The sequence below is a fragment of the Barbus barbus genome, assembly GCF_936440315.1.
Source record: "Barbus barbus genome assembly, chromosome: 32".
Taxonomy (NCBI): Eukaryota; Metazoa; Chordata; class Actinopteri; order Cypriniformes; family Cyprinidae; genus Barbus; species Barbus barbus.
Window position 1 is genome coordinate 4,695,198 of NC_136760.1, and position 24,314 is coordinate 4,719,511.

General features: G+C 38.6%; 1 protein-coding gene across 1 annotated transcript in view; it reads right to left on the reverse strand.

Annotated features, from left to right (window-relative positions):
* Nucleotides 1-24,314, reverse strand: part of LOC306852123 (1-phosphatidylinositol 4,5-bisphosphate phosphodiesterase epsilon-1-like) — a 71,697-nt gene that overhangs the window by 31,701 nt on the left and 15,682 nt on the right. The window contains exon 3 of the mRNA XM_079388778.1: nucleotides 10,369-10,615. Coding sequence (XP_079244904.1) covers nucleotides 10,369-10,615 — 247 coding nt within the window. The remainder of the gene's footprint in view (nucleotides 1-10,368; nucleotides 10,616-24,314) is intronic.

Genomic DNA, 24,314 nt, shown 5'->3' on the forward strand with positions numbered 1-24,314 from the left:
CTATATAAACCATAAAAACATTACATTGACTGTCTTGAACATGTAGGGAAGACTGAGGGCAACTGTAACACAAAATTTATTTAAATCACAAAAAAAGTGATGACACTCCCTTAAATGCTCAGTAAAGTTTCCTCTCTTGTGATTTAGTAATTATACATTAATAATACATGAACATACAGTATACTGTAAATTCTTCATGTACTAAACATTAGCAGATAGATTTGCAGTTATGAAGGTAAATGCCCTCAGACTCTTCAGACTCAAGAAAAAATTCATTCAGAATAACCTTGAGCAGCATGTTTCATTTTGTGTAACAAACGAGTGAAAGTCTACAGAACGTCACAACCTAGCAAAATAGAAATCTCTGTGAATACAACGTGTGCATATACCATTAAACTACACACACATTATAATTAATCCATTGCTCAGTTTCGTATTAAGCTTGATTTAGTATTTCAATTTAGGTTCAAGGCAGTTTAAAAGGACCCAATCTATCTAACCTAATGGATCTATGAAGAAAGTGCTGAATTGTGAAGAAAGCATAAAATAAAATAAAAATAAAAATCATGTACTTATTCTTTACAGACCTTTTTTTCTAAATACAACTAATGTCTATATAAACACTGAATCCGTTCCATCCTTTAAAGGGACAATCACTAATTCTTGTTGTCATTCCAAACATATGACTTTTTGACTACAGCTGCCAGCTCTCAACACAAACAAATTATGCAATCTGAAATCAAACATTAAGGCATACTCCCTGTTGATTATTACATACCTGACATAAAATTTAAATTAAACTGTTGTTTTTCTAGTCTCATACAACAAAAACCTTGGGCTGCCAAAGTACAGTATATGATTAACTCTCTATACAGCAAAAAAAAAAAAAAAAAAAAAAGCACTTCAGTCCTTGACACCAAGCTCTAGCCACCAGAACAGCACCATATATACTATATTGAAAATAACTCCACAAGTGACAGCACTGCCTGTTGCTGTGTGTATGGTAAAGTTGAAGAGTGACTTACTGAGCAGCCTGTAGTCCATCCTCTGTGAGTGGGAGTGTTTCATGATTGTGGCCGTAGCGGCAGTCGGCTCGCTGACTCCCTGCTTCACGCCGCAGCGGCGAGAGGCGCTTAGCCACATTTAAACTCAGCCTGACTGCAGCTGCCAGCTCTCTATTACCACACATCTAACTCACTGCATATCTCACTCGTTCACACTCACACACACACACACACACACATAACTGTTTGGCCACTCGTACTCCCCTCCCTCCCTCTCTTGCTCTCTCTCTCTCTCTCTCTCTCACTCACACACACACACACACACACACATTTACTCTCTCCATTGGCTGCTCCTTCCTGGCCAGTCATGTTACTCACAGATGAAAGCAACACATAGTGTTAAATGCAGGGCGAGGAAATCGAGCACCCAAACATGCTCTGATCACCAGTAAAGACTTTGCTGATTGACTTGGGTAAGAGTCCAGTTAGAATTTGATAGGAAAACAATGACTTTATAGTCTAAACTTGGGCATGAGACTCTGGGGATGTGCTTGAGTGTGCTTGTTTCCATCATTAACTGTCCCAGTGGATCCTGAGAAAGACTGATCGAAGAAAATAACTCATCCAACGGCTTTATGGTCCATATGACAGCTCCATTAAGCACATAGAATAGCTGTCTGGTAGATCCAGGAATTGCATTTATAAAGCCATTAACAACTGAAATCAAATGTATCCCTTAAGACATTTTAAAGTCAGAGTTGCTGAATATAGGAAAGACCTTTAACACAACTTCAATATCTGATAACCTGGGCTGTGCGTAATGCCTCACCTCGAGTGGTAAAGGTCTCAGAGTCTGCATTTTTCCTGCGAGCACAGAGCCGCTTCTCATTCAGCACATATGTGAGCGAGTGTGTTCTCCTGACCTGACCTGACCCAGCACACTATTCCTGTCCACCTCCATTTATCACCACTGAAATTCTGTTTGTGTGCTACTGTATTTTTTTGAGTAACCCAATTATAATTGTTATTTTACAATTATCCTAAAATGAGTGTCTCACTATAATCAAAATGTGTTCAGTGGAGAACTGTTTGCTCCCATAATAAAAAAAGCTTTCCTGAGTGAACCTGACCCCCTGTGGATGTGGTTAATAAAAACCTTTGCTGCTGTAAAGATGAGGGATGAATCTTAGAAATTGATCTTTTGCAATGACTCTAAAGCCCTAGACTTCAAACAGAGCAAACTCAATGACCACATGACACAAAGGCAGCCACTGCTGGAGCACCATTTCATTGGAAAGGGTGTGTGTGCGGGGCCGTAATCACTAAATAATTCTTTTTTTTTTTTTTTGACTGGCTAATATGTTAGCGTCATGTCTAAATAAATAAATACATCCTTGGATATCTTTTTTTCCGGTTAATTGTATATTACACAGTGTGTTTGCATATGCCTGGAAACATAAAGTGCTGTTATTTGCAATACATTACAAGAGAAAACATTCCTTCTAAATTGTAATAATATTTCACAGTATTACTGTTTTTACTGTATTTAGGATCAAATAAATGCAGAGTTGATGAGCAGAAGAAACTTCTTTCAAAAACACAACCCCAGGCTATGATAGAGTATATACATTTTCCTTTTTTTAATTATCATTTTACCTTTACAAAAGACAATATGCAAACAAGCCTGTAAATTATACAGCTACAGTGTAAATAATGTAAAAGTCCATATTGCTATTTTGACATAACCTAAAATCTATATTAGCCAGTTAGGCCTAAATATTATCTTGGTGACAAATCAGTAGAATTTACAACAACGTTGAATACATCACAGAAAACCAGTTAGGTCATTCCGTGTCAACTCAACCAGAAGTCCCTGGCTCAAATTTTTTGATATTGTTGATATTTTTTTCTGAAGAAAGATAAACACGTATGGTGATAAGAGCCAAAATATTAAATGTCACTAATGTATATTTACTGAGTAATCCACTATTTTGTAGAGGAGGGTTAAAATTACAATTTAAAACAAGATTAATTTGTAGTTTCTACATTATTCAGACATTCCTCTTTAAAGGGGTCATTGGATGCTAAATTCACGTTACAAGTTGTTTGAATAAAAATGTGTGTTGGAAGTGTGTACAATCCATCCTATAATGATACAAATCCTCCCAGTGTTATTTTTTTTTAAATCCCTGTTTTAAAATCCCCTTTCTTAAATCAGGCTGTTCTGAGAACACTATCAGAATGACGTAGTTCTGCACAGACCGCTCCCACGATAGTTGATTGACAAAGCCATCTTACCTTAGACCCGCCCTGAGTGAGCTGAGAGCTGTCCGCCTCCGGTGCAGGGGAAGACAATATGTCTCAGATTAAATGATTGAAGTGCTTTGTTGTTGGATGTAATAATGAATATACCAGTCGTCATTTACTCCTGACATCTGAGTCGCTGAAGACGCAGAAGATTAATGTTATTTTCGCTTTGAAGTGAATGGCCAATCCCCGATCTACATAAATGCTTCTATGTTTGCGCAAATAATTTGTGATCCAGCTTTATTTACAGAAGAAGTGAGTATAAGGGTTTATATGAATCTTTGCAAATTGCCTTTCCTAATAATGTGCTAGTTAGCCAGTTTCGCGGCTGAAGTTTAGTATGCTCCATAGATATATATACCTAGATGCCTCATTATGGACTGTTTCTATGGGACGCGATACGTAAGCCATCCGCCATTTTTTGAACGGTCTGCGAATCTTTGAGCGCACTGACTGTGCGTCTACAACTGCAAGTTATAAGCTTGTATATCTTTGAATATTCATTGATTATTATGGTGAATGCGTCAATCTGGAGCGGTCGAATAGGGAATCTACACTTATCTATGGTCTGCTTGTCACTCCACGGAAGAGAGGGGCGGAGTCAGCAGAGCTCACTAGGATTTAAAGCAACATGAACTAGAACAGCGTGCTGAAAACAAGAGCTGATTTTGACAGGGTAAAGAAGGTGTTTTTTACACTAACTTGGAGAAATTTTAAACACAGTATGTTACAGAGCTTTCATTAAGACCCTAAAGAATCATATCAACTTGTGTAAAATGGCCCCTTTAAAAGAAAATAATTATCTATATGCAAAGTAAGCAATGTTTGGTTTTTGACCACTGAAAATGTGTACAATTTAAAAATTTACTCGAGGCCACAAATCAATTCCAATATTGCTAGAAACTTGCATGCTGTAACATGTCAGTTTTGGTTTTGTTCTGTTTCTACCTTATTTGGTTCTTCCTGTTTTAGTTCCTGTCCTAGTTCTGTTAATTAATGATCCCCATCACCTGTGTTTGATTAATCATCTTGTTTCCTCGTTTGTTCCTCTCCCTTTATAAGTCCTCAGTTCTGCCTTTATGTTTGTCGGATCTTAAGTTCATAATGGTTTATAGTGGGTTGATGCTAATAAAAGTACCTTTTGTTATTTCTGTTGTGAGCGCTGTGTCTACAACCACCTACCGTGACAGAAGATCTGACCACGACAGAAAGCCAGACGAACGCCGGAGACCACGAACATCATGTCTCCAGCGGAAGTCGCGCTGTACGGGCTGCGGCAGGGCGGCCTGAGGTTGACGTGATATGTGGAGGTTTTCCTCGAGCTTGCCAACCGGGTGAGCTGGCACGACGCAGCTCTGGGTCCACGTTTCCTGCTGGGGTTGAATGACGAGGTTATTCGCTGTGAACTTCCCACAGGTGATTTTCCCTTGGTCGAACTTATTAACCTAGTCTTCTTCCTCAATGGACTCGACGAAGAAGTCGAGGAGATTCCCCAAACTCGTCATTCCGCTCCAGCAGGAACGCACAGCGTCTCCCCAGCTCATTCCTCGCCGGGATCCTCCACATACCTCGCCAACGGCTCCTCCCGCCTGCCCAACCCTATAGTTTCGCCATCCGTGGTGAAGAGAAGACCGCCGCAGAAGGCGAGGAACGGTCCGCCGTCCCCGGTGATAATTGTGCTTCCGCCCGCGGCGAGGAGGATGCCGCCGAAAAGGGCGATGAACGTTGCGCCAGCTGCGGTGAAAAGGGTTCCGCCGACCACGCCTCAGATTCAGGACAGGGGGCTATTGGATGAGGCTCTTCCCCCGGAATTCTCGGCTCCCATGCTCACGCCAGTGACTGCTCCTCGCCAGTGCCATCCAGTGCCTGCTCCTCGTCTGTGTCCTCCTATCCCTGCACCTCGCAAGAGGGTCCCGTCCAGCCCGCCTGAGTTCCCGCTGGTCCCGTCCAGCCCACCTGAGTTCCCGCTGATCCCGTGCGCCCTCTAATGTCCGCGCTGCAAGAGCGCCCTCTAATGTCCGCGCTGCAAGAGCGCCCTCTAATGTCCACACTGCAAGAGCGCCCTCAGGTGTCCGCGCTGCAAGAGCGCCCTCCTGCGTCTCCGCTGGTTCTATCCAGCTCCGTGCCTCCAGAGCGCCCTCAAGTGCCCGCTCCTCCAGAGCGCCCTCAAGTGCCCGCTCCTCCAGAGCGCCCTCATGTGCCCGCTCCTCCAGAGCGCCCCCAAGAGCCCTCTCCTCCAATATGGCCGCCTGAGGGGAACGTTCCCAAAGAAATTTTGGGGGGGGGCCATATAGCCTCAGTTTGTGTGGCCAGGCCAAAGGCCGATGCCACAAAGGATCCCGATCCGCCAAGGCCGCCCGAGGACCCCGATCCGCCAAGGCCGCCCGAGGACCCCGATCCACCACGGCCACCCGAGGACCCCGATCCGCCACGGCCTCCCGAGGCCCCTGATCCACCATGGCCTCCCGAGTCTCCAGATCCGCCATGGCCTCCCGAATCTCCAGTCCTGCCATGGCCTCCTAAGGCTCTGGATCCACCACGGACTCCTGAGTCTCCAGATCCGCCATGGCCTCCCGAATCTCCAGTCCTGCCATGGCCTCCCGAATCTCCAGTCCTGCCATGGCCTCCCAAGGCTCCGGATCCACCATGGACTCCCGAGTCTCCAGTCCTGCCATGGTCTCCCAAGGCTCCTGATCCGTCCTGGAGGCTTCCCTGTCCTATTCTGGTCCTGCTCCAGCCTCCAGGACGCCCGCCCCCCCCCTCCCCGATGTTACTGTTACGGTGCGGGACGCACCTTCCGGGGGGGGGGGGGGGGGGGGGGATACTGTAACATGTCAGTTTTGGTTTTGTTCTGTTTCTACCTTATTTGGTTCTTCCTGTTTTAGTTCCTGTCCTAGTTCTGTTAATTAATGATCCCTATCACCTGTGTTTGATTAATCATCTTGTTTCCTCGTTTGTTCCTCTCCCTTTATAAGTCCTCAGTTCTGCCTTTATGTTTGTCGTATCTTAAGTTCATAATGGTTTATAGTGGGTTGATGCTAATAAAAGTACATTTTGTTATTTCTGTTGTGAGCGCTGTGTCTACAACCACCTACCGTGACACATGCAAACTTTGGAGAAGATTTTTCCCCATTACATGTCACCATTGGCATGTAATGCGACAAAATTTGCTAAAGTCAACAGATTTTACTAATAGACCTAATAGATCTTTCTGAAGTCACTTTTCCCCAAGTTCTCCCCATTTTTACCCCCTCTACAAAACAGTGGATTACTCTGTATATACACCTGTGACATTATATTTTGGCTTTCATCACCATACAGGTTTAAAGGGGTCATCTGATGCAATTTCAAGTTTTGCTTTCTCTTTGGAGTGTTACAAGCTGATTATGCATAGATAAGATGCAAAGACTAAAGTCTCAAAACCAAAGAGATATTCTTTATCAAAGTTAAGACTCTGCCACGCCCCCCTAAAACGGCTTGTTCAAACACGCCTCCACATCTTGACGTCAAGATGTGGAAATATTTGCGTAAGCCTGGTTTCAGTAACCGCAGCAGTGTTGATGCAGCAATGTCAGGGAGACGCTGTGTGTTTCTGCGCGAAAGCAAAAGCACTTTATTTGGACATCCGAAAGTAGATGCATTTAAGAATCATTAAGATTACTTATAACAGAACAGCAACGCATTTTATGAACGACCGTTTCGTGAACCTAGGAGAGGAGGTAATTCTGACTTTGCCATGACAATCTGGCGCTTCTGAATCAGCAACTGTATGCATGTTTTGTTATTAGTTTAAGTATTTACTGTTCAAATGCAATGTTTTGCACGAGAGAGAGAGAGAGAGATACAGAGTCGCATCAAAGCATGTCAACATATGTTACACCAAATACACAAAATAGTGATCTTTAAAAATCATATGACCCCTTTAAATATTGACAAAATCAAAACTTTTAACCAGGGGAGTTTCTGAGATTTGGTTGATTTGACACGGAATGACCCAATTGTGTAATTGTGCTAAGAATAAACAATAGATGTCCAAGATCAATAAATGTAAAATGATCACCCCGAAAATGCAAGTGACAGTTCTGGCTGGCCTGAAATACCCCGGTTTTGTTCAACCCTGATGCTAATTTGTTTCATTCATACCTAAAATCAAAAACAGTGCAGGATGTTGAATGTAGAAACTCTACAGTCAGCTACATCGAAATGTAAGCTGTTTTTGAAGGGGGTTAGTTGCCATTTAAGTGCAAAAGCTCCTCATGACTTTTAATGCTAAGCAGGATTTAAATATCTTTTTCATCATCGAGTTCAATCTTTACAAGCTGTTTGCATTTGAATGGCGAAAAAACCCATTTCAAAAGGAAAACATGTTAAACAGATTTCATAACATAAACTGCAAGGGGTACAAAAATTAACCACCTACACCATGGCCTCCTAGGTTCACAAAAACAAAAACATTTCTCACCAACCTAACAAAACGGTCTAAACTATGGATTATAACCAAGTTTACTGCCCAAAACAGCTAATAAACCTCAGCACGCAATGAGACTTTTGGTGTCACTTCATTTGCAGAACATCTTTACCTCTGACTATGTTTGAAAAGCCCAAAAATGGTGAGAATGTCCATTGAGAGGGGCCAGATTGCATTTTGGCCCAGATGCCTGAACTTCCCACAGCTCGCGAGAGAAAAATAATGCTTATGTATTTAATTATGAGGCTGCGAATACCAGGGTCACTGACTCATGGTCCCACACAGACGTCATGTCACCTGGAATTAGTCCAGAGTGCCGTGCGTTCGAATCACTGAGGATCGTTTTACACTGACATGCCTCACGAAGGGCTTGAAGGTTACACTCCAAATGGATGAGCGCCATGTGATAAGCTAATGCGGCCAGAATCAAATTAAAGGCAGAACAAATCAAAGCAGGCGTTTGAAGTGCGCTGTTTGAATTGGTTGGCGAGCCAGAGCGAAAGAGCCGAGGGTTGAGGAAGTCAGAGACTGACACCCTTCTCCCCCGCATCGGTCATGTTACACAGCCCTCGACGGAGGAGAGAGATGATTTTCATTAGTTCATAACCTGCTTCAGCGGCGCCTGTAAGAGGCCTCCCCATAAATCATCTTTCAGCCAGCAGAACTGCAATGTTCTCTTCAGAATGAACGAAAAAAAACACACAAGCAAAAAGCAAAGTCATTATTATGCACAAAAGAGGATTGTGTTAACAAAAGAAAACAATTATTCTCATGCAGAAGATATTATCTCGCTATTCTTGTATTATCTATTGCTCTGTAATTGTAGTGCTTGTGACAAAGTTTGCAACAAAGACTAGCTTGTGGAAAATCATTCTGGAACATTTAAAAGTATGAATGCCACAATCCATTACTTTGAATGCAGAACATCTCTTTGAAAAGATGAAGTAGCATCTGATTGATAAGAAAATGCATGCTGTCAATTGAACCTTTCTTTAAAAGATGCTGGAGCATCTGAATTATACTATCTATCAGAGTGTGCTGATGAAGAATCAACTTCTTCCAGTGTCCCAAGCCAAAACTAGTGGGCTTGATGTGGAAAAACATAAGTTAGTGATCTCTAGGAAATCATCTGCACATTCCAATCAACCAAATCCTGAGTAATTCTGTCCACAGTATCCACGAAGACAATCAAGACACATAGAAAAAAACAACAACCTTTAAGCGATAGGAAAAAAAACATCCACATGTGAGCACAAAGACCCTTAAAGTTGTGTCTTTTTTATCTGTTCAACCTGAACAGAAAATATTGTTCCGTATTGGCTGCGGTTGTGTAGCATGCAGCAATTAGTGTCAGCCTCAGACAGATGCCACAATGAGCTCTTCTGAAGAAAAGCTGGCTGCTGGAATTGTCAGGTTTGTGCCTTAAAAAAAATTTTGTTTTTCGTATACAAATACAATACCCTTGAGCAACTGTTCTATAAATGTACTAACCATATTCCTTGTAGCTAGTATGCCCATAAAGTTATCTGTACACATTGGGAAGGACAAATTCTGTGTCTTCTAGACACATTTCATGCTGCTTTATGTGGTTGTGTCTTTGATTTTTCACTATTGTGCCATTTTCTCAATGTGCTGCCACTTTGTTGTGTGTGAATCTATTATTATGGCTATGCAAGTTTTAAATTAGCATCCATTAAAAAAAATCTCCAATCGTTTAATTGATTCTCATTGAAGTTTCATTACACGTTTATAACTGTATCGAAGAGTCAAAGCAGTGGAATTACTACAAAACTACAACTACAAAACTTTAAAGGATAATTTTGCCAATTTTTGACCAGATTTCTATTGTTACAATATCAGTAGTATGTGTAAACAAACTATTTTTAAACTTTCTCTGCATTACCTGCAACAAGATGTTCATTTGTTAGCAAAAGTCAGCTAAATACAAAAAAGCAAAGTTCCATCTGTAGTCTTAACAAAAGCCCTGGAGTTACCAAAAGGCAAAACTTTTGACAGCTTTTGTTAAAACTACAAATTGATCTTCCACATTTTTGTATTCCTGCTGACAGTCAGATCAACAGAATGGTATTGTCCAAATCAAAAATGCATTGTGGGTGTTGAAGTTTGTCAAAAATAAACATTTTCATTTTTTTCTTAAAGGGTTACTCCACCCCAAAATGAACATTTTGTCATTAAATCACTTACCCACATGTCGTTCCAAACCCGTAAAAGCTTCATTCGTCTTCAGAGCACAATTTAAGATACTTTGGATGAAACCCGGGAGGCTTGTGACTGTCTGATGACGATGTCTTTCATACTTTTCTGGGCCTTGAGAGTGTTATTTACTTGGCAGTCAATGGGACAGTCGCAAACCTCCCGGTTTTCATCCAAAATATCTTAAATTGTGTTCCAAAGATGAACCAAGCTTTTACGGGTTTGGAATGACATAGGGGGAAGTGATTAATGACAAAATTTTCATTTTGGGGTGGAGTAACCCTTTAAAAGCCTCATCAGTTGTGAATTACCCCTTTTATCATAAAACATCCGCCTGAAGCATCAACAAAGCTGAAATTGGTGGTTTTTTTTTACCTTTCAACATCGCTCGACCTGTGGAGCCAACAATGAAGCCGGGCAAAGAACTTCGGGCCCCGAGAGAAGCTGTGGCCTCCAGCAGGGCCCCGCTCAGATGAGCTGCAATGCTGGTTCTTGGAGGACAGGCCCTGAATCTAATCTGCAACGAGGAGACCGGCGGCCATGACACAGCCTGGGCAAGCAGCTTTCTGGACGGATGCAGGAGATAGACCTCAGGACTCAGGGTAGGATCAACATGGTCAATCTGTAAAAAAGAGAGGCGATGGCAATTCTGTTGAGGTTTTTGTCTTGATAAACAGTTGTCGAAACCAGGATTATCTCAACTTTTTTCACAAGACAACATATGAATTATGTTCTTCCTGTCTTTGAAAATGGTGAATAGAATACGTTATTCAATAAAATAGTACAATTACAAACTTATATTAAACTTAGAACTTTTATTAACAAAAGTCAGTCAAGTGTTGTGCGAAGCCATGTACATGACATGCAGACAAAAATATATTAATTGTAGCCATGAATTAAGAATTTGTTCCTATGACTTAATTCATTCCCTTGCTTTATTAAATCATAGCAATGTTGCACTAATTCATTCCCTCATTTTGATTTAACTGCAACGAGGAAGCAAATTAATACAGTGTGGCCATGCATGATTTAAAAAAAAAAAAAAGGCTAAGTCAAGTTTAAATCAAATAACAAATTAAGCAATTATTTTTTTACTTAAGTATTTATTTTTTAAGAATTTTAATTAAGACATGAGGACATACTGGGGTCCCTGGAAGTTTGATTGAGAAACACTGGTCTAACTAAATAAGCCCAACTAGTGGCAGAACTAATCAACTGGCTGACTAGTCCATGCAACACCTAATAGACATGGAGGTTCCCATCTTCGCTTCTCTATTAATCTCTGACTCGGTGCCCCGCAGTGATTTAATCGCTTTCAATGTGAGCAATCCAAGGCACCAACAGCCGGTTCCTTAATAATGATAAGAACAGGAAGCCATAAGAGTCAAAGACTAAACAAGTAACTGCTTAATAATCAGCCCAGTAAGAGCAGAACTGGAGAACAATCCCAGGTCTTGCGATTAAACTTATCCTTGTTGAAAAAGAGCACCGGTTCGGTGATTTTACTCCTAGCTTTGAGGCAGTGAGCAGCCATTATTTCACCATTACTGATCCCAGACTGCACTTCTGCCAGTTGATTCCAGGAAAGTCATTACAGCTGTTGTCTGTGCCCTTCCTCTGAAACCATTGACCCAGCTTCTTTGCCACCTTTCTCCCCAAACGGCGCTGGCTCTGATGACATTTAAACCACTCTCATTGGATAAACGGATTCAGCGGCGATGCAACGTGACACAGGCGGATAGCAGGTGCTCTGAACTGAAGCAAAGCGAAGCACAGGACCTTGAAGACCTTTCACTTAGGTTATTTATAATGCATGAACAAAACCAGTGCAAGTAAGGTGGTGTTTACAGTAGTTTCAGATTTTTACTTGCTCTGACAACATTTTGACTGTATATTCCACATTCACAAGTTTGGGGTTAGTCAAATTTTGAATATTTTTGAAAGCTTTTTATGCAGAAATCTCTTTTTCCTCGCAAAGATAATTTATTTGACCTAAAATGCAGTAAACGGTAATACTGAATGCATTATTACAATTTAAACGAAACTTTTCTATTTGAATATTGTTTTAAATGTAATCTAAAGTTGAATTTTCAGCATCATTACTCCAGTTTGCACATTCACATTCAGACAGAAATCATACTGATTTGCTGCTCAAGAAACATTTCTTATTATTAAACAGTTAAGCGGTTTATTATTTTTGTGGAAAACACATCACAGCTATTTTGTTTCAGGATTCTTTGATGAACAGAAAGTTCAAAAGAACAGCATTTAATATAATAGAAAGCTTTTGTAACATTATAAATGTTGTCAAAAAGCTGTCACTTTTTCACATAAAAATGTAGTGAAGAAAAAAAATAGCATGCAGTTTGCATAAAAAAGGCAATAATAAATACATTATTTTTTTTTAATTTTTTTAATCAAGTTTTATATTTTTAGTTTTACATTTATGCATTTATCCAAAGCGACTTACATTGCATTCAAGTTACAGTTTTTTTTTTTTTTTTTATCAGCTCTTGCTTTCCCTGGGAATCAAACCCATGACCTTGGCGTTTGCTAGCACCATGCTCTACTATTTGAGCTACAGGAAAGCTAATAAATACATTAATAAACATATTTTTCTTCCTCACATAAACATTGTATATACATCAGCAAAAAAAATTATAATGCCATTTTTCCTGAGCCCTAGAAAATCATACAGCAGATGCAATATTTCAAGGAGGAGATGAGAAACGTCTCTAATTGGACACAGAGAGTGTTGCGCTCGCTACCGAGGATAAAGAAGCTTATTGCCACAGCAACCAGGATGAAAGATTCTTGATAGTGCTTAGCAAGTCAATTGCCCTGTTTCTCATTTTTCTCACTTCAAACAAAGAGAACGCAACAAAAAACTCAAGATGAGGACTTATGTAATGACGCAACTCTCCTTTGAAACTGTCAGGACCCGTGTTTATGAGGTTTTAATCAAGAAAAGAAAGCCTGCTCTAGTATACTAGAACATGTCATCACAGTATGCTTAAAAGGCAAAGGCAAACATTTTTGTGGTTTGCTGCCGACCAACTACAACACTTGATCTCTAAATATTTCATGTCACTTTTATTGGTCAATTCATGAGTCAACATTATTTAGAGCCGAGCCCAGCTCAGATAACCAATGGACTTACATAGTCATTGCACATTATCATAAATTATACCACCGTGACGTTTATTCTCACTGGTTGACAGACTTTCGCTTCTTTAACTGTATGCCTATGAAGTGCTTTGTTGAATGCATCAACTCAACAACACAACATTATGTTTACAAACTAACTTATGGTGCATCTCTATAGACGCAAGGTTTGTATTAATTTTCCATACTTCAATGATGTGCCATAGTTTATTCTTTACGTATTAATTGCATTACAAGCTGGATAAAACACCTATAATGGGCATGAAATAATACAGTACTAAGGCTGTTATCCACCACTGATTGATGTAGAAACACGCAGGACTTCAATACTGCACCTGTAAAATGGGCCTCATTGTTTCCGAAACGTTAAACTACAGCACTAAGCAAACCGTCTCCTTATCTGAAAAATGATTTTGCCGAATTGGCAGTCCTCAGAAGCCCCTCCCTGAGCTGTAGAGCCATGGTCCTTTATAATTACTATTTAATGGGATGGGTTTCCTGCTCTGCTCGCGATAAAAGCGAAGTCTGCTTTTGTCAGATCTTAAACTGGACCTTAGGGACTAAAATCTGCACGTTCACCAGCTGCCTGAAGTCTAACACTCATTCTCAACGCAAAAGCTGCTGCCACACTCTTAAAAATAAAGGTTTCAAAAGAGGGTTTTCGCAGTGATGCCACAGAACCACCATGTTTGGTTCCTTAAAGAACCTGTCAGTGAAAGGTTCATAAAAGAACCATTTTTTTATGAAGGTAAATTTAAGACTTTTTAAGACCAAGTAAAGAAACTGTAAGGAATAAATTAAAGGGAGTACATGTTCTCTAAATGTCTAGGGAGCACACTTTAAGTTGTATAAGTGGTTCATAACAAATTCCCATTACTTTTTTATTCATTTCACTAAAAAGAAAAATAGCTTATGGGTTGAATAGCTCTGACCCTAAACACTAAAATATGGTAATAACTTTTACTGTACCTTCTAATCTCACTGCAAAAAAGTTAAGTTCTTCCCAAGTAACTTTGACTTGTTTCCAGTGCAAATGTCTTAAAGATTCTTAAATCAAGATACATTTACTTGAGAAGCAACATGACATAAGAAGTTTTGTTTTCTGAGAAACGTATCTAAATTAATGAGTTCATGATTAAAACAAGAACACATATCTTCTAATGGACTCAGAAATCAAATTAATTCAAAGGGAAATCAGGTTTTCACAGCCCAGATATGTGTTCTTGTTTTAAGCATAATCTCAGTGTTATTCAGTTCAGTTTCAAACTTCATATCTTCATTTTTCCTCCCAAGTAATTGTATCCTCCTGGCTTAAGGATGGTTAGATATTTGAATTGGAAAACAAGACAAAAATACTGGAGGAAGATTTATTTTTTCAAAGTGCTTACATCAATTATGCCATGACCTTATGAATTTAAGACCTTAATAATACCCAAAGAAACCCTGCACTTAGTGCGGAGAGTCCTTTTTTCACTATAAAAAACCTTTTGTCCAATGAAAATGTTCTTCATGGAACCACAGATACCAATAAAGAATCAATCTTTTTAAGTGTGATGGTTGTTGCTACAGATCTTTTTCACTATTTTGCTATATATTGTATATATTGGGGGTGATCTGAGTGGTTACTAGAGCATTTCTAGATGGTTTCAAGCTGGTTCATGTTAAAACTGTCAGCTTAGGAAAGTAATAACCTGGCATGCTTCAGTGCTGCAGAACATGTGTGGCTCTAGACATACTGACATTAATGCTCAAGCGTTGACTCTCTCTCACTGGCATGTCCCCATCTAACCACAGCGCTAGCAGGTGTGTGAGTCTCCTCTAACTTCCCTGTGAAGATGGAGGTGGTGACAGTCTCTGGGCAGAACTTCGCTTTTGTTATTTGGTAACATTTTCGTAACATGTAATCTAACACTGGTTTCAAACAAACCATCAATGTGTCAAATTCAGCTGCATTATTATCATCATGTTAACCAGGACCTAAATGAAATCACTTCAGTGTCTGATGTCATTATGTCATGATTATCTAAATCAGATTTCACTGGGGGAAAAAAAACAAAAAAAACATTCATTACGCAGGCCATGAGAATCCCGTTGGCTCAGTTTGGGCCTCTTGGTTCTCAGTCTGTCAAAGCTTCATCGTTGACCCTGTGCTGTTCTGGGCTCTCTATAGCCACTAATCCAGCAGGTGCTTTGTAGAGAGAGTCACTGCTTGATGGTCCAGCACAAGGGCTGAAACTCTAGCTGGGAGGGTCAGTGTGTCTCAGACATGCAGGAACGGCCGGAATCCCTTGAGAATGACTGACACGCAGCAGCTGAGTACAGTACTCCGCACGTCCAGTCCCTACTGGCTTCAAACGCATGCCAAACTGAAGGGTGCACAACAACTATGCAAAATATAATTACATAACACTCACTTTAAATCAATTTAGTATGGAAGCCCGTTTTAAAAGAAATATTATGACTTTATACCTCATTTCTATTGTGGCTGGAATAATAGCTGTAAAAATAGTTGCCTGCTGACATTGAAATATATATATATATATATATATATATATATATATATATATATATACACATCTTCATGACTAGATAGACACCGTGAGTTTGGGTCCGTTAAAGTTAACCTTTTCAAATAACAATCGCGGTCTGGGACAGTGAGCTACCTTACATATGCAGGAATTACTCCAGTTATTGTTAAAAAAAAAAAAAGCTAACAAACTGGAATCTTTCTGCCTCCAGCTAAGCTCCGCCCACAGAAAAACGTCACAATGTTTACTAACAGAAAAAGGGTCTATACACATTTGATAGTTGTAAAACCATCGGAATTATTTCACAAACAAGCACTTCATTTTCGATAAAAAAAATTTTGTTTTCATCTTTGTCATATTTGAAGTACGTATAACTTGCTCAGCTGGGAAAACATCAAGTTTAAAACTGTTTTAGTTCATAAGATTATGCATGTTTATCTCCTCCTAGAGGTGTAGCTAAAGCTGACTGCATAATTCCACAGAAAAACTTTGTTTGGTTTAGAGAATGTATATCATTTAACTCATTTAAGCATCATTTTAAGAAATGACTTCTTCATTATCAACAACGTGAACATTAATATTGTTTATCAATCTTGATAAGCTGCTTTTTAGATTGACCTTTTTTATTATTTATTTATTGTCATTTTTTATAATCTGTAGTTTAATTGTATTTTAGAGAGTTTTTTGGTTGTATTTTGATGGTATTGTTCTTCTAATTTGTTTCTTTTCTTTCTCTAGTTTTTAGGCCTAATAACATCTGGGAAAGGGACTACCAATGAAAACTAGCCTTCGGGCTAATTTGGGTACATTTACATGCATGAATGTTTATTAATGTACACTGTCCCTTAAAATAAATAAATGGAATGTAAAACAAAATACCACAACACAACAAAACGCAAAATGACAACAAAACACCACAAAAACAGAAAATGAAAACAAAAACAAGAAAACAAGTCAACACAAAAAAAACAAGACAACAAAACATCTCAAAACAACAAAGACATCAAAACACAAAATGACAACACAACAAAAAGTACAATTAAATACCACAATAACAACAAAATAGAAAAACAAAACTACATAGAGATACATGTAAATAATGGCAGAATTTTAATGTTCAGATGAGCTATCCCCTTTAAGCAATGTATTGAATAAAGGGCTACAAACATTTAAGCACAAGATGCTGTCTGCTTTCACCTCATCTAAAATCTAATTCAGCTGACTGAACATTTCATTTGCATGATAAAGCAGAATTTGCACATTAATCAAGTCCTCTTTTCATTTGTTCTGTTCCCACTCTGTAAAAAGCCCCCGACAACAGTGACACAGCCCACCTGACACGAAACTAATCAGTGTATTTACTTCACAGCCCGTCATATCCCGTATCTTGCCTTAACTGTAACGCTGCGCATTAAGCTACCACTAATGAAGCGCAAACTGTCAGTGTTGCTACTGACTGGAAGTGGGCTTGATTCATTCACGCAGAGCAGCCCTTGGGCATAATGACTCAGCACGGATCCTCACAGTCGATACGGGGTGACCCGAGGTTCCTTCTAGCACACTGAGAGCAAGGTCTCATGTGACCCAATCGCTGCAGCTGTTACAGACGGGCTAGATGAAGAGGTTCAGCTGGAATGAGTGTAGCGTTTTGCTACAACAGAGTGGTCTAGGGTTACAGTGAAGAGGAGCCAAATCGGGACCAGTGTGTATATGAGATATGTATGTATCTGTTGGGAGTTATGGATTTTTTAATTGCCGATGTTGATGCAGGATTTTCCATTTACAATATTTTAATTAAAACACAACTGTATCCAAAAAAAATCTAAAACAAATTTATTTCATGCCACAGGAAAATTATAGCTAATTATAATAGGGGAAAAAAGGGAAAGTGATTTTTTTTACTGATAAGTTAAAGAAATCCATGAGATGGCAATCCATCTCATGAACACACAACTATAATACACTATCCATTCACCACACTCACTAATTTTCTCATTTCTAATTTGCACATACTTGACCTGTACATACATAGTTGTCTATATTATATATTGTGTTTTTGCTGCTTTGTACATTGCCTATTTGGATATTTGTATATTATTCTTTTATCATCTGTGTCCTGTCCTGTTACTGTCTTTCTGTTGCACTGTGGAGCTTCTGTCACTACAACAAATTCCTTGTATGTGTAACATACTTGGCCAATAATGCTCATTCTGATTCTGAAGAATAATTCTTTCTAACAAAGAAAGAAAGAAAAAGGAAGAAATATGAAAAAAAAAAAAACCTACTTTAAGCAAACTATACTTTATCTTTTACCATCTTATGACATCTAAGACAACTTTTTTTCTCTTAATTTGGTTGACCTCTATAGGATTTTCCAATTTCAATTAACGTTTTAATTAAAAACATAACAGTATCTTTTCTCTCCGCTGAAATGTTTGTTGTGTTTATTTTGTTATTGAGACAACATGCAACACATATTCACATATTCATCTAAAAGCTGCTCTCGGCAGTGTGGATGGCGCTGGGATGTTTGCTAACAGTTTTCTGAACATTTTCCTACCCTTGAGCGAAGGAGGAGTATATCAGGGCCTTTGCCTCTGCAGTGAAAGCCTACTAAACTAATGTGACATTGTTTGAAAGGTGAACTTGTGAACTTGCCAATAAATCCCAGTTATTGTGTTAAAGCTAAAACCTCACAGTCGCCCCCACTTTCACGGTGTTAAAAGCAGACTATACAGCAGCCATATTCCTGAGGGACGTACAAATAACTTCCTCAATGCATTAATCAAACGTGACACACATTCTGCCAAGAACAATCATATGTTGAGGTTAGAGTCGTGCCAGCTACTCTTTGATAAGGTTTCCACAAGAACAAGCCACAATATGGAGAACTTCACAGAACTTATAATCATTACTTTCCAAAAGAATGAACTCTCAGACCGGAGACATTCAGGTCTGTTAAACAACTTATCTTGCAACTGGACTAAATATTTTGCGTGAGTGTTGTCCTCTTTTCCAGACAATGCTGGCTTCGGCCAATTACACATCAAATAATTCTGTTTGGATAGCCTGAAACACAAATATCTTTGGTTCTCTCACGATAAGAAAATCTGTATCAGCAATGTTACGTAAAGTAGTTCCTGCATAAGGACCACGCCACTTATCAAGCACTCTACAGTGGAACAATTATTCCTGCTATCCAGTATCCTATCCTAACCCAGCCTCAGAAAGCATGAAGAGAAGTGTATGCATGGAATATTGTTTTGTTTTGTTTTTTTCCTGAGAAAAATCACTTATGGAAACATGACCGGAGCGATACGAGCTCGAGAGCTTGTGGCAGAGTTCCAGTTTTAGCGTTCTCTGCTGCTGTAAACGTGACTGTTTATGGTTCAGTCTCATTTACGAGATTCCAGCTGTCAAACGTAAAAATACTGTCCGTGCGGTACGCACCTGGCAGGAGCAACTACGTGCAACATGCGAGGAACCTATTTTGTCAGAACAGCAGGTGTTTGTTATGTTTGGTAGCAAATATTGGCTTTTGGTTTTGTTATTTAGGTGAGTTTTTTAGTCTCTTGACCCTGAGGACTTTACATAAAAATGTTAAAATGCTATTTTAAAGCCTTTTACAACAATTGGTCAATGAAGGTGCTTAACCTTCAGAACATGTTGGTTCTTCGACTTCAGTAGATCAAATTAAACAATATATGAGGCATTTTATATTTAATTTATTTTATAACTTTTTGAAACCTTATTTTATCTAAACCGTTTATACTTTTTGTAGTTCTCTTAACAAATAAGCCTTTTTTAATAATATTTTTAAAATATTAAAAAATAATATTAAAAAATGAAAACAAAATTACAACTCAAATGTTTAGCCATAAACCTGCTTCATTTGACTGACATATGCATCACATTAAGTTAATGTTAAATCTGTATAATCCAATTGGATGGAAATTTTATATGCAATTCAAATACATAAATATTACATTTAGACAAGTAAATGTGAGGCTAGTTTGGGATAAACTTATATTTTTATAGCCTTTTTTAACTGTAATTTAAAGGAATAGTTCACCCAAAAATGAAAATTACCCCATGATTTACTCTTCCTCAAGCCATCCTAGGTGTATAGGACTTTCTTCTTTCAGATGAATACAATCAGAGTTGATATTAAAAAATGTGCTGGCTCTTCCAAACTTTATATAATGGCAGTGAATGAGGTTTAAGATTTTGAAGCCCAAAAAACTGCATCCATACATCATAAAAAGTGCTCCACATGGCTCCAGGGAGTTAATATAGGCCTCCTGAAGCAAACTGATGCATTTTTGGAAGAAAAATATCCATATGAAGAGTTCATTTGCAAAAAACGATAATTATTTTTTCTCAGAAATCACTTTTTTTTTTTATTGCACATTCACAAGTAATATCAATCAATCAGTTGGGTTGTTTTGATTAAGTAATAATACCTTAAACAAATACGGGTAATTTACTAAATTAAAGTTCATTGAAAGTATGGTTTTTGCAAATTAACTCTTCATCTTTAAAACTTTATAAACTGTAATATCTAGCTTACGTTAACTGTCGAATGATAGATATTTTTCTTACACAAATGCATTGATTTGCTTCAAAAGGCCTTTATTAACATCCAGAGCAGCGTGGAACACTTTTTATGATGGACGGATCCAGTTTTTTGGGCTTCAAAATCTTAAACCCCATTCACGTCCATTATAAAGCTTGGAAGAACTCTGATTCTCCCGATTGTACTGAATGGGATTTTCAGTTCTTAACCTCCGATAAGGAATGCTGGGAATAGACCGTCCATCACTTCACCGCTGTTGCCATACTGAGAAACAAAGCCCATCATGCTAGAGCTGCTTACGTCTGACACCCATAAGACCCCGAAAAAAATGCTTTGTTATTGTCAGACACATACAGAGACAGTAAACGGCTCCACCACTGAGTGACAATAGAGAGGCCAGTTCCCACAATTCAACTGAACCACAGGGGGATCCTAAATCCGTTCAGCAAACTGCACACTTAACAATGATTGCTGATAGTCTCCCTCACTCAGAGCTCAGCGGGAACCTATTCAAATCTCAAGACTCAACTAAATAGAGATTACGTCTAAATTGAAAATCTTGCAAATTTGTTAACTGATTCATATTCAGCCTACGGTTAATAATAAACTCTGGCTGACAGAAATAAACAGACATTAGAAGTTACATTCTCCAACTAAATATGCAAAGTTTATTTAGTATCAAGCAGAAATGGCTAGAAAACCTTTAGGTTACTCACTGAACTCCTTGCAAATCCACCTCAGAACCTTCGATTGATCCCAGGGCCCCTAAAAACTAAGTCCACCGCAGCTTTTCTTGTGTAAGAGTCACATGCGAGATTTAGAGTGGATGTGGCCACTGGGGCTGCTGGGACTTGGTGCTGTTCTGGCAAACGGCAGAGAGAGATTGAGCCCGAACACTTCATAATCTCCTGTTGAATTTCACATAGGGACGTCTCAACAAACCCCAGGATGCCCTCTCCGATCGCTTATCTCAATTCCCTGGCTTGTGAATGTGTGTGTTTGGCTGTGCGCTTGCAGCACGTGTACGCAAAGTCTGCGCGTGAGGCAAACGCTAGAAGAGAGAGCCAGAGATCAGACACTATTTGTACTGTATGTTTATACTCCAGCTGAAAAGGCAGTGCAAAAGTCCATTTTAACTCTCGGGTTTTGAGACTGACTTTCAAGGGATAGTTAACCCTAAAATGACAATTCTGCTTTCATTTACAAACCCTATTCGAAATGTGTATGCCATGTAACATACTCTGCATTTTGTACTCCATATTCTTGCACATTTCTGTACATTTGGCAACTGAAATGACTTTTTTGTCATTGATTATTTTTATTAGTTTTACTATTTCTACCAACTATTATATATTTAATCCACAATCCAAGCAGCTGACCAGGTTTACATTCCTATGCAAGTTGTATCCTGCACATAACTGGGAACATAACACTGGGAACCCAACAAATTTGGAGCTCAATCACTTGACAATGGAGAGTAAATGATGACAGAACTTTCATTTTTGGACGAACTACCCCTTTGAGATTAATAATAGAAGTAAATGAGATGAACCTCTAATTTTAAGTTCTACTAGTATGATCCTCTGACCTATTTAAAACCTTTTAGACCGATAGCATTACAGTTTTATGCCTCTGGTTTAGCACAAATTAGTCACGCACATGCACGTGGACTGATATGCAATGCATAAATCAAATTAAATAACTTTTAGGAGTGGATGGCTACAGTCTCCAAAAATATTTTGTAGAAAAAATCATTATAATGTTTTATAGCTGGGATTGCTGAGACACCAAGTAGATGTGTGATTAATGTTAATCGCAGATGGGTGATTAATGTTATCAACTTGACATTTTGCTATAAGCCGTTCTTGTAAGATTAGGAAAAGTCACGCCGCATCATCCCGATGCTTCAAATGTTAAGTATGCTTTTTGCGATTTTAAAGAGGCATCTGGGTAAAAACAGAAGGGTTAAGAGCAGCGAACAGCAGAATTTCCTCCAGAAATATAAAGCTACAAGCGCACAGTGACAGTGTGAAGCTGGAACTTATTAGGGAGAAATGAGGTTCTCTGCAGGATGCGGTTATCTCATCCCGTTTCTCATGATGTCACTCTGAAACCTGCACTCCAAACCCTGTTCTGCATCCTCACGACAGAAAGATCAAGTTACTAACTTGAATTATAACAAAGCACAAGCAGAGGTGCGGTGCCTCGTGCGATCATCCAAAAGCCATCTATCCAAGGCATATTCAATATAATACTTATAAAAATTTGGAAATATTGCAGTTTTGAAATGTTTTTAATGAAGTATCTTATGTTCACCAGTGCTGCATGTATGTGCTCAGCAAAAACACTAATATTGCAAAATAGTATTACAATTGTGTTTTTTATTGCAATATGTTTTAAAATGTAATTTATTCCTGTGCTGCAAAGTTGAATTGTCATCATCATTAGTATTCAGTGTCACATGAGCTGATTTGCTGCTTACGAAACATCTTATGTTGAAATGAACTAATATTTATGCAAAAACCATATCGATCAAAATAGTGACAGTAAAAACTTACAATGTTACAAAAGATACCATTTCAAACTAATTCTTTCAAAGAATCCTGAAAAACCACAATAGTACAATAGCAGCACATGATAATAATAACATTGGAAATAAGAACCATTATTAAAAATACTATTAAGCATCAATAATAATTGAGCAACAAATCAGCATATTAGAATGTTTTCTGAAGGATCGTGTGACACTGAAAACTGCAGTAAATATGCGTTGCATCACATATTCAAATAGAAAACAGTTATTTTAAATTGTAATAATGTCCTGCATATTTGATCAAATAAATGCAGCGTTGGTGAGCATAAGAGGCTTCATCAAAAACCATCGTTTCCAAACTTTTGAAAAATACAGTATATTTAAGGAAAAAAAAAAAACCTTGAACAACTTACTGTTTCCAAAAATTCCCATTCGGGCCAGATGATGCATCGTCAAACACGTTCCCTATTAATGAGTAGGGTCTTTTCATTCTTCCTGATAGAATACAGATGCCAAAGGAAGAGCGAGAGAGAGAGAGTGGGACAGAGAGCGAGCTAGCAGTTTAAGTAAGACCGAGGGGACCATGTCTGGGTACGTGTTCGATTCCCCTTATTTGGATATGAGGCAAATGGGCCGTGGTAATGGAGGTAATGAAGCAGTTACAATCTTACACAGGAGAAACGTCTTCAAGCAGACTATCCCGATGACAAACGACAACTGCAGTGACTTCATATTTACATTCCTATTTATTTGCTTGGCAGGCAACTCTTGCTGAAGTGATTTCTAATCCTGCTTTCATTCTTCAGGCATTTGCAGCATATAATCAGATCGTGCCTGTAAACGCATGAATGCAGATCCCAAATGAGAACACGCGAAACATAATGCACTTACGCTTCAAGTAAGAGCAATACAATGCAGCCAAGTGTCACGGGCCAACACGAAAGGATCAAATATATTCAAAAGCCATGCAAATTAGCAGCTGCCCACATAAATTCACTAGTGCTCGTACAACTAAAGATGTGAAAGGTACATGTCGACTGAAAAATAAAGTAAAAAGGAATGAAAGCAGTGTTTCAAGCTGTTCCAGCTCTGACAAAACAGGTTTAAATGAAATTGATTTGTGTATGAAAATACAGTTATATAATATAATAAATATTAATTATAACAAGAGCACAAATGCAGTGCTTTCTGATTGCTTTTCAGTTGGTCAAGCTAATCTAAATGCTGTAAACAAGTCATTCTCTATGATTTGCTTTGTCACAAATGCTTTAATTAGCAGCATTAAACCAATTAGAGTTTGAGCAATGACAGAAATGGACAAAAAATATTTAATTCATAATTTTATTACACAATATACCATTTATTTTTTTATTAATCATTAACTATATTTATTATTTTATTTCTATAATTATTTCATTATATTTGAAATTCAATCTGGCAATATTTAATTAATATTTAACTTTTAAACCATATTTACCTTATTAAATAAACGATAAGTGCACTAGTCACATGACAACAT